This window comes from Nycticebus coucang, chromosome 18, assembly GCF_027406575.1.
Source record: "Nycticebus coucang isolate mNycCou1 chromosome 18, mNycCou1.pri, whole genome shotgun sequence".
Taxonomy (NCBI): domain Eukaryota; kingdom Metazoa; phylum Chordata; class Mammalia; order Primates; family Lorisidae; genus Nycticebus; species Nycticebus coucang.
Genome location: NC_069797.1, coordinates 17,173,921 through 17,186,178, shown reverse-complemented (window position 1 = coordinate 17,186,178; position 12,258 = coordinate 17,173,921). Strand labels below are relative to the sequence as shown.

General features: G+C 42.2%; 1 protein-coding gene across 1 annotated transcript in view; it reads left to right on the top strand.

Annotated features, from left to right (window-relative positions):
* Positions 1-12,258, top strand: part of DNAH9 (dynein axonemal heavy chain 9) — a 377,510-nt gene that overhangs the window by 306,041 nt on the left and 59,211 nt on the right. Inside the window, exon 59 of the mRNA XM_053569797.1 lies at positions 2,178-2,300. Coding sequence (XP_053425772.1) covers positions 2,178-2,300 — 123 coding nt within the window. The remainder of the gene's footprint in view (positions 1-2,177; positions 2,301-12,258) is intronic.

Sequence of the window (12,258 nt, the reverse complement as noted above, 5' to 3'; positions counted from 1 at the left end):
TGCTTCCCACCAGTACAGTCATCCCTGGTATCCACAGGGGGATTGGTTCCAGGAATCCCCATGGATACCAAAATCCACAGATGCCCAAGTCTATGATATAAAATGGCATAGTATTTGCATATAACCCCCACACATCCTCCCATATACTTTAAATCATCTGTGGATTATTTATACCACCTAATACAATGTAAAAGTTATATACATAATTATTATATTGTATTGTTTATGGAATAACGACAAAGTGGAAAAGTCTGTGTGTGTTCAGAGCACATGAAATTTTTTCCCATTGCTTTGATTTGTTGGTTGGTTGAATCCATGGACACAGAACCCATGGATACAGAGGGCCAGCTGCCTGTCCAGGCAGTCCATCTGGAGGTAGAGGCAGTAGACAAGAGGGTTCAACACGGCGCATGCTGCTGTAATCATTTCCCACAGGTGGCAGACATGCTTAGTCCATCATTGTGCTTTTCTTGCTGATCCTGAGTGATCTAAAATAGCCCCCCAGCAGCCACTACCTTTCAGTCAAAGCCAGCACTGAAGATGAAATTAGATGGCCAGCTTTTTGAGATGCTGTAACAACGTTGATGGAGTAGCCTTCACTGTTTATTTACCACTGAGTTGCAAGTTTACTTACCCAATCTTCCCCTGGGATAAGAAACTACCCAGGACTTTCTACAGATGCAGCCTTGGCCTTAGAATGTTTTCTACAACTTTGCCTCTCGAAGGCTTGGGAAGCAGGGACTTCCAATGCTGTGGCCTCTTTAACAAGAAACCTTTGTCCTCCACTTATTCTCAATATCACAAAGCCATGAAAATTTATTGCCTTATACATATCCGTCCAATCATTTAGAATTGGGATTTCTTTCAATGCGTAAATTGAGAGCACAGACTAGATTATCATACGGGCCCTTTCCAATTCTAAAAATCAGATATTCCACCATCACCTGTGTGCCAACTCTACACCTTTCACAGCCTGAGTTTGTGAGAGAGTGTTACTGTGGCTTTGCCCTCTCACCTGTTGTCCCCACTGCAACCCAGGTGACAGCTTAGCCTTCACAGGGACATGTGGGCCCCACCTCTCAGTGTGGCTCATTAGCTCTAACCAAGCCACATGCTTGCCTGTCCCATGCACTCGCCTCTCTAGTTCCCCTGCCGCCTCTCTGCACAATCTGTTTCCCTCTCCAGAGAGTCCTCCCTTCCCATCTAAATATTCCCATTCCCAACTCCATCAATGATATTGGTCTATAGTTTCCTTTCTTTATTGGTTCCTTTACACATTCTTCTTAGTAAAATATGTCAAGAATGGGACAAAAAAGTATCCAATGCGCTCAATACTATTATGAAACCAATATGTAAACACTCACACACTCATACAATTGATAAAACACCAATATAGTCTAGCAAGGAGGGGGAGAGGGGAGGGAGGGCATGGGGTGGGATCTCGCCTAATGTGTACAATGCAAGGGTTTATTTCAAAATTGCTAAGAGTAAATTTTAAATGTCTTACCACAGAAATAATCAAGTGAGGTGATGGTTATTTTAATCAATTTAAGCATTCCACATTGTATATCAAATCATCACATGGTACCCCATAAGTGTATACAGTTATGACTTTAATTAAAAAGTAAATAAAACAGTTACAGTTCAGTATTAAAATAAATAAAACAAATATTCCCATCTCATAGTTTCTCTAAAACTGCTTGCAGGAAATTTAGTCAAGTTGTTCCCTCCTCATCCCCACTTTCCAGGCACTCCCCGCTCTGGGCCCCCTTAGTATGACCGAATCACATCTGCAGTTGCAGCTTGCACATATTCACACGTCACTCTGACACTCTCCCCACATCATGTCACTTCCATGTGTCATCCGCTCAATTCGATTGCAGAAACAGACTCCATGGCATTTGTGATTGACACATAATAAATTCATGCTAACCAAGATACACAGTCCTTCACTGTGTGCATTTGTCACCCTGATATTTGGGGGGGAAACAGATGGACTTGGAAGTAATATGCGTGAATTTAGACTTTCTTCCACTCTTCCCTCCTTAAGTAAAACTGATGGGCCAGTTCTAGTGGTAGTGGCAGCAATAATTACATTGGGTGACAACGCTAAGATTCCCAGGACCCTGTGACTACCATAAGGCACAGAAATGCAGGGTCCTTTTGCCACTTTGCAGATTCTCCTCATGAACCGGGACGCTGATGCCGCAGAGGTCGACTTTCTGCTTCGGTCCCCAGTGCAAACAGGCGCCACTAGCCCAGTGGAGTTCCTCTCCCATCAGTCCTGGGGAGGCATCAAGGTCAGTGCTGGCCCCTAGAAAAAAGTCGAGTTCTCACCTCTCAGAGTTTCTCCCTGATGCTTGTCCTCATGAAGTCCATGGGCCTCTCTTTCGGAGTTCAAGCACGGAGCATCAGTGCCTCACTTTCCCTTCCTAAGCACCCTCCACCCCTCCTCAGTCTGCAGAGAAAGAACTGGTGCAGTGTGCTGTGTGAGGTTCAGCCTCCAGGGGGCGAGGGAGCCTGCAGCTCCTGCCAGTACCTCTGAGCCAACTGAGCTGCCTTTCACCAGCCCAGGGTTAAGACTACAACATGGGCTCCTCTGTGAGTTCCCAGGGCTGGTGTGGCAAAGATGCCACAGCATTTCCACAAAATAAACAGGTGCTGGGACTCAGACAGCTCCATGTAAACCCTAACTCGGACTCAGAGCAGGGGATGTCCTTCATCCTGGGATACTCAGCAGTGGATGATAGCTCGCACAGAGCAGGCACCTTATTCCAGTCTCACATCCACCTAGGCAATAGGTATCATTTGTTCCTACTTAACATATGAGGGAACTTGAGATCCGAAAGGTTACAGAAAGCAGGTCCAGGACACAGGTTTGGGTCTGTCTGATGGCAAAGCTCATTTTCATTCCATGTTGTACAGCTTAGTTCAGTCGGGTTTCTAGGAATATTGAAAAGATCACAAACTAAAGGTCCTTTTGGTCGGGCTCATGCCTGCACTCACAGGGCCTGGACCAATGCCTGCAGGAGATGTTGACTGAGGGAGGCCCAGCTCCAGAGAGCCCAGGCCCGTGTTCCACAGGGGCAGGTGTTCATGTGATGTATGAAGCAGTTTCTCCACAGGATGTCCTGCTTACAATCTGCTGTGTTTATGGCATTTTATAGATATTTCATAGCACCAGGCTTTTTTTCTCTTTCTTTGTCTCTTTTTTTCCTCATATTACTAAAATTTTCTTACTTTGAGGTAATTGTAGATTTGCATGTCATTTAAGAAAAATACAGAGATATCCCTTGTACCCAATTTTGCACAATGGTCACATCATGCATTATGTAGGACAGTAACACATCCAGGAAATTGACATTGGTATGATCCACTAGTCTTATTCTGATTTCACCAGTTAATGTGCACTTGTGTGTGTGTGTGTGCGTGTGTATGTTTAGTTTTATCACATGTGTAGATTCACGTTATCACCATGATGGTCATGATATGCTGGTGAGACCACAAACTAGTTCAACCTCTATGGAAAGTAGTATGGAGTTTCCTCAAAGAACTAAATGTAGACCTACCGTTTGATCTAGCAATCCCACTTCTAGGGATTTACCCAAAGGGAAAAAAGACATTTAATAAAAACATACTTGCCCTCGAATGTTCATAGCAGCACAATTCATAATCACAAGGATGTGGAGACAGCCCAAGTGCCCACCAATACTTGAATGTATTAATAAAATGTGGTATGTGTGTCCCTATGGAATCCTACTCGGTCATAAAAAAGATGGTGACCTGGTACTTTCATAACAACCTGGGTAGAATTGGAGACTATTCTCCTAAGAGAAGTATCACAAGAATGGAAAAACAAACACCACATGTACTCAATACTAAATGGAAACTCATTGATCAGCACCTGTGCTCAAAGGAAAGCTCAAAGAAAAGCAAAACTCTAGAAAATTTGGGGTGGGGAGTACAGGAAGAAGGGAAAGGAAAAATTCCCACCCAACAGGTACTTCAAAAACATTCATTACACACTTTCTGGGTAAGGGGCACACTTACAACTGTGACTTAAGATTGACAAAAACAAACTATATAACCAAAATGTATGCACCCTCATAATACGCTGAAATAGATTTAAAAAGAAAAAAGAATTCCATCGTTTCAAGGCCCTCTATTCTCGTTTGACTTTTATAAAAACAACAACCTTCTTCCACCCCCAGTTCCTAATACCTGCCAACCACTAATCTGTTCTCCGTTTGTATAATTTTCTTTTTTATCTCAAGGATGTTATATAAATGGAATCATACAGTACATAACCTTTTGGGATTGTCTTGTTCACTCAGCATAATTCCCTTGAGATCTATCCAAGTAGATTTACTTTATAACAAAAGCCTAGAACTTAATCGTTTATATTCATGGCTGTACCCTTCAAAGGAGTCATTTCAGGAAATTCTAGGCTAATTCCACTAATGCTACACTTGCTGAAAATAGTTTTCCAACTTCTTTTTCAGAGTCTGTATTGTTTCAGTCAACCTTAGGACTATAGCTAAATCAGGAATTACCAAACTTTGACTATAAAGAGCCGCTTGGTAAATAGTTAGGCTTTGCAGGCCTGACTGTGTAGCCACTACGTACCTCTGCCAAAGCCATACACAGTATGTAAATGAATGGACATGGCTGAGTTCCAATAAAGCTTTATTTACAAAAACAGGTGGTGGGCCAGATTGGCCCTGCAAGCTGTAGTTGGACGATCTCTGATCTAAATAATAAAGGTGTAATTTTATTTTTATTTATCTTCATTTGTCCTTCTGGGCCCAATATGGTGAATGAGAAGGAGAATAATATATCTGGGGAGAAAGCAAGGGAGAGATCCACTCCGACAGTAACCAAGAGCACAAAAGTCATAAAATACCTAAGAATGATTATAATAAATGCAGAGAAATGAAAACCATCAATATTACCAGCCTACATCAAGTATGAATGAATAGACACACTTGGGATCACTGTCCAAAATAATATCATGCAGGCCAGACATGTAATTTTAAATTTTCTGGTAGTCACATTTAAAAAAATGTAAAAAAGAAATGGATTAAATTCGCTTTTATAAGATATTTTCTTTAACCTAAAATAGCCAAAATATCATTTCAATATGCAATGTCATTAAATTATTAATGAGCTATCTGATATTTTTGTACTATATCTTGGAAATCTGTTGTGTATTTTAATACTTACAGCTCATCTCAATTCAGATGCTGAAGTTTCATCATAAATATTTAGATGATTTCATAAAATTTAGAGGTAAAACAGTCGATTCATATATCCAAGTCGTTCCAAACATCTTTAGAAGTTTTCCAATTACTAAAACAAGTCCCAGGCTTGGCACCTGTAGCACAGGGGTTATGGTGCCAGCTACATACACCAAGGCTGGCAGGTTCAAACCCATTCCGGGCCTGCTAAACAACAGTGAAAACTGCAACAAAAAATAGCTGGGCATTGTAGCTACAACTACTTGGGAGGCTGAAGCAAAAGAATCTCTTAAGCTCAAGAATTTGAGGTTGCTGTGAGCTGTGATGCCACAGCACTCTACCGAGGGTAACATGGTAAGACTCTGTCTCAAATAAATAAATAAATAGAGTCCCAGTTTCTATGCTTACATTTTAAAACAATCAAAATTAAATGCAATTAAAAATTCAGTCCCTCAGTCTGACTAGTCAGATGTCAAGTACTCAGCAGAACTTGAGCATCTAACTTGCAGGATGAGAGTATGGCCCCTGAGCTTGAGAATAATGACTCATGGTCTGACGCCCCTAAAGAAAATAAGTTCTGGAAAGCAATTCTGAATGAATCCATTTGTAGAACTAGAGCCACGATGGAGATGGAGGACCAACACAAGCTCTGGAGATAGATATTCCTGGGTTCAAGTTTAAGTTTGTACATATGTGGCCTCCGGTGTTTATCTTATTCCTCGGAGCCTTTGTTTCCTTAGCTGCAAAACGTTCATCATCGCACCTTTCTCACAGGTTTATGTAAGACAGAGAGTCAACAATGGAAGCCGAGCATGGTTATGGCTGTTTACTCACTTCCTAGAGCTCCTATCAATGCTGTATGCAAACTACCACAAGCTGAGAGGCCTTAAAACAACTAAAAAATTTTTTCTTACAGTTTGGAGGCTAGAAGTCTGAAACAAAGATGCTGACAGGGCCACGCTTCTTCCAAACCCTCTAGGGCAGTGGTTCTCGACCTGTGTGTGGCGACCCACAGGAACTGTATTAAAGGGTCGCGGCATTAGGAAAGTTGAGAACCACTGCTCCGGGGGTAGGAGCTTCCTTGCCTCTTCCAGTTTCCATTAGCCACCCCCACCCCGGCATTCTTTGATTTGTGGTACCATGACCCCAGTCTCTATCTCCATCTTCACACAGTTGTCTTCCCTCTGTGTGTCAGTTCCCCTCGTCTTGGGAGGATACTAGTTAAACTGGAATAAGACCCTCCCTAGTGACTACATCTTAACTTGATTATATCAAAGTTATGGTTACCTTATATACAAAGACCCCATTTCCAAGTAAGATCACATCCACACCTCCAGAGGTTAGTTCTTCAATATATATTTTGGGGAGCATGATTCACCCCTTAAGAGTTAGGATTATTAATTACCCCCCTAGGAGGTATATATGAGGTCTGACAGATCTCATTGCTGAGTAGCACTATGATCACCTGTGAAGTACTCTCTCCCTTGGGAATCTATGCACCAACATCTATGCCTAGTCCAACCTTCAAAGCAATTTTGTAATTCTTTTTCTGGAATGGCCATCACAGCTGTCATTGTGTTGCACTTCATGTCCTGAATGTCATCAAAATGTTTTCTTTTTGATAGTTCCTTTCTCTTCAGGTAAAGAAAGAAGTCATTGGGGGCCAGATCAGGTGAGTACAGAGGATGTTCCAATATAGTTATTTATTCACTGGCTAAAAACTTCCTCACAGATGGTTCCACGTGAGCTGGTGCATTGTTGCGATGCAAGAGCCATGAGATGTTGGCAAAAAGCTCAGGTTGTTTATGTCTAACTTTTTCACACAGCCTTTTCTACACTTCCAAATAGTAAACTTGATTAACTATTTGTCCAGTTGGTACAAATTCATAATGAATAATCTCTTTGATATCAAAAGAATTTAGCACATGGTTTTGACTCTTGATTTGGACTGATGGAACTTTTTTGGTCACAGAGAGTTGGCTGACTTCCACTCTGCTCTTTGACACTTTGCTTCAAGGTCATATTGATACACCCACATTTCATCACCAGTGATAATATGGCCCAAAATATCATTTTACTTTTCCAAAAGGTCTTGGCAAACTTTGATTCTCCTTTGCTTTTGTTCATTGGTGAGCTCCTTCAGGACCATTTTGCTATATACCTTTCTCATGGCAGATTTTCAGTTAAGATTTTCCTAACTGTTTCTCTTTTGATGTTTCCTTGGTCTGCTATGCTTCTCACAGTCAGCCAATGACATACAATTTGACAAAACTTTGCAATGCTTTCGTCAGTCCTGCTCATTACTCACTGGCCTGACCTCTCTTCATTAGTGACACTTCTCTCCCATCAGAAAAACACTTAATCCATTCGCACACTGCCATTTTCTTCATGGCATTATCCCCATAAACATGAACTAACATATCCCTGATTTCATTTCCACTCTTGCCAAATTGAGCAAGAAATTTAATGTTTGTTCATCACTGTAATTCAAGCTGCAACGTTCTTATGACAGCACAAAAAAGCACACAGCAATAATGAACGTCACTTAGCAAGACACCAATACACATCAACATGAACACAGCTGTGAGACACTAATGTACCAAGATTATGAACCTTACCAAGTTGTTTGTACAGTGCTGCCAACATAAATGAATGGTGACAAGTTTGAAAACTTACTTGTCAGACCTCATAAATGCAATAGTTGATAAGGGCTGTACCTGATAGAATTTGTCCAAAAAAAAAAGGAAAAACTTTCAGAAACTATGAGTTCCCCAGTTGCGCCAAGTGTAATTGCCTTTCTCTATATCATCCACAAAGCCCTCTCCAACAAAAGTCATAAATAATAAATGATTCACAAGCACTCTTCAATGCTTTCATTTTACATAGCTCAACTGAAAAGCTGTGTGCAATTTAGTTTCATTCCTCTTCTCACAAAATGGATTGCTTGGTCCACTTTGCTCCACTTTGTTTTTTTGTTTTGTTTTGTGGGCTAAGCTCATCTGACTGTTCAAAAAATTTTGCCAGGGACTGAAGCTTTATCTCTCTATGTGAATTTGGTACATGGAGCAGCAAAAAGTCCAGACCCTTCAAACTCAAGTACAGCTCAGGATGGGAGCAGGTGAAACACAATGCATTATGTAGCACACATTGTCAAAACCTTTGATGAATGCTCTTTTTAAGTGTTCACTTGGATTTTAGCCTAAAGAAACAAAATAAGTGTAATTGAATAGGACATGATTTTTAAAAAATTTAGAGCACTCTGTCTAATGAGGAAGATTGATTGCCTTGTTTCCCCAGAAGAACTAATAAGCAAGTAATGAATGAAATCTTTGGGATAAAATACTGCTTTTATTATTATCCTTTGTAAGGATTTTTTTTTAAGTCCCATCAACTGTGGGATGTCAAGGTAATGGGCATGTTCTGTTCTTCATTAGAAAACCTCATCTGTGATGAACGCCTTTGTCAGCCTTTGAAAAGGCCCCACACTACCACTCTGGTTGCCAATTTAGTGCAGTTGTATTTTGCTACACAGTCCAAAGTAATTAGGTTAATTAGTCATTTCCATTTAGCTTATTAGAAGGCTAGAAATCCCTTTCCCTCATTTGCAAGATTAAATGTTGCAATTGTGTTCAATCCACAGCTTCAAGAAAGTGTGTTTCAGACCACGTCCTGGCAGCTGAGAGCAGCAACCACAGTGCAATTTTCTCAGCTTTGTGGAGATGCCAGAGGGGGGACAGGGCTGCACAAGGGTTAATAATGAAGCAAGCTGGGCAGAGGGGGTGAGTGGCTGCCTGGAAGAAGATGAAAGTTAGTTCCTCAGTGCAGAGAGGAATAATTACAGCAGGCTCAGCCTTCTCTGCCTGTCAAGAGCCCTCCTGCTGGCCATGCAGATGTCAAACCTTATTAACTGAGCACTTCCTAAGCGCCAGGCAACCTGCTAGGCCAAAGGCATGCAAAGCTGCCTACGAATGTTCTTGCCCACAGGGAACTCACCATCTTGTGGGAGTAACAAACAAGTAAACCAGCAATTGCAATTCAATAGCCCTAGGAGCCTCCAAGAAAAGACAGGGAGGGCTTTATAGTCTTCAGAGCATTTGTATCTACCTGAAAGTATGAGATATGGCAGACCAGAATCACTCGGCCTCATTTTCCAAATGAAAAAACCGGAAGTCCCAAAACAGGCGCCAAGTCCATTGGCTCACGAATAGCAGTGCAAGGCCAGAACTTCTCTCTCTAGCGCTCTCTCTCTCTCTCTCTCTCTCTCCTCTTTCCCGTTTCTACATCCCACCCCACACCACAGATTGGCACAGAGGAGGATACATTTCCTACTTCAAGCAGTCAGGGTGAAATTGGGAAACTGCAAAGCCCACGGGAAGGCTATGTTAAATCAGAACATGAGTTTAGATACCCACTGGAGAGAAGCCATGGAGGGCCTAGGTGGACGGTCCATCCCCCTCCCAAGGTGCCCTTGGCTTGTTGGCAGTTGAACTCTTCTTTGGAAATCACACCACTCCCTATCAAGCTCTGTTCTTGGCTCTTTCTAACCCTTCCCTTGAAATGCTCTTCCCTTCTCTCTACCTCTCTGTCTGCACAACTGAATCCCACACACCAAGACTTCCCTCATCTCCTCTCTCCTTCTAGTAGGGTTGCAAGCTTCTTGAAGGCATGCTTTTGTTGGTTCACCACTGCATTCCCAACATAGTAGGCCTTCAGTGAATGTTGAAAGAATAGAGGAATGAATGGATAAATTCAATAAATAACAAAAATGTTTTGGGCTCCTTAAAATTCATGGCACCATCAGAAGGGCTTTAGACACACAGTCTGATATTTAATCTCATTGGTGAAACCATATATAGAGGCAGAGTTGAGCCTTGATGCCAAGACAGCAGGTAATTTCTAAGTGAGTGACGTTGATGTGGGCTCTCTGAAAAAAAAGGATGAAGCCCCCACACTCAAAATTTAGTTCTAACATCCAGACTCATGATGCCACATACACATCATATGGATGTGAAAAAGTTTATTGCTCAGACATTGAGGCTTTCTAGGCAGAGCAGGAGAGCTCATAGGCAGTCTGCAAATTGGCTGGGGAGAGCCAGGGAAGGAAGCTGGCTGGGTGTTTTCATAGTGGTCAGGGAGTGGGGCCAGGTGAGGGTTTGTGTGCATGGGAACTCCATCCAGCACCAGTGGAGGGAGTGGAGGGAGGAAGCACCAGCTGGGAAGAAGGGAAAGGGGAAGGACAGGCTTAAAAGCTGTCAGCGGTCAAACATCCATAAATTAAGGGAGACTCTTCATTAAGGATGTCAACACTGTGAGGAGCTCTTTGTGGTCTATAGAAGGACAGGAGGTTTACATGGTCTAGGAAAGGGAAGATGTACCCAAGGGAAGTTGCAGATTTTAGGACTTGTAGAACTTTAATAAGTAATAATTATGCTGACAAAAGAAAAAGAAGAAGTAAAATTTGGTAGAGAAGAGAACAGAATCTACATATGTTGGAGGTAGCATGAACAAAGGACTGAGCTGGGAATGAGCCATGCACGTTCTAAGGCTGGGGGCAGATAAGCTTGGACAGAGTGGAACAGGATGCCTGGTTGGCCGGACAGATTCAAGGGAGGCACCAAATGAAGAGGTCTGGTTGCCAGGTGATGCATTTGGACTTAATACTTATAGAAATAGACAACCTATGGAAATTTTAAGAGTTGGCATGAATATAAAGCCCATGGATGATTTTAGAGACATTTTGAAAGAAGGAACTAACAGGTTGGGGGGCAGAATGAGTTTGGTGTGGAAAGGGGAAAATCAGTGATTTTAGGTTGCTGGGGTCCCACCTGGAGGAAGGGTCCATTAAGACCTGTGGATCTGGCAGTGGTCAACTGAAGAAATGTAAGGTTAGAAATGATGAGAGAGAAGAGACAAAACACACAGAATAGAATTTTCAAAGGGGACCACCGCCCATTTGTGGGGTTCCAATGGTGGCCCAGAGTGTCAGTTCCACTCAGCTTTTAGTGAAGGCTTTTTGCTCATTAACCCAGAGGGTAAGCTGAGGAAGGGAACGAAGATGCCAGCAGTTTATCTGAGTGTGCATATCAGCTTCTATTGTTTCTATAATCATTAACTTTAAGGGTCTGAGCAGTCTTGAGAAATCCGGAACCTGAGCCTTGTGCGGGGGCAGCCTTCTGTCTGTGGTCACACACAGATTCCTAGGGGATTGTTAAATACCCACTACTTCACTGTAGAGTCAAATGCCACTGGCGTCACTCTCCTCTGAAGAATTGGTGGGAAAGAGGAATTTTTCTCTCATCACTACCACAGGAGGTTTTTCTCTGCAATAAGAGGTATAAGCCCTCCTACCCATATTTCAGGGCCCCAGCCAAATATAAATCTCCACAATGGATGTTTGCTTTGACTGTTAACCAGGCAGGGGACGGCCTAGTTAATGTTTCTTGCTAGGCCATGCACACAGCTTCCTCTGTAGCCATTATTCCTTCAGAGTGTTTACAGACCTAGCAGGGGTGATTGCAAGCTGTATCCCCAATAGACCAGGCTTCTAGGAAAAGCAGGAAACTTGCTCAGATAAGAAATTTAGCAGCCGTTGGTTTAAAAGTAACTAGCTGACTTTCCTTTTTCCCCTTTTTCTGGGGGTGTTTTCCCTTGCCAAGAATGGGGTCTTCAGCCCACATTCTGCCTGCATGAGGCATCCAGGCTATGTGACCAAAATGAGTCTTCCTGTCCCTCCTTTCCACGTGAAATGCTGCAAGCAAGTAGGGCTCAGTCTCTGCTGCTAATAACATTCCAAACATTTTATTTGCTAAATCTTGCCTATTACTGGGGAAGTTTGCTGAGAATGAGCTAATCAATAACTTTCCTCTTCCTTGATTTTCCCTGGGGGAAGATTTGAGGCTCCAGATGAGAATATAAATGAGACAAAATTGTGTATATAACTGCTTGTCTCTCAACCTCCAAGACAATGTGAATGGCAACTTCTTGAAGAAATTGCACTATTCAGAGCACTATTCTCTGGAAT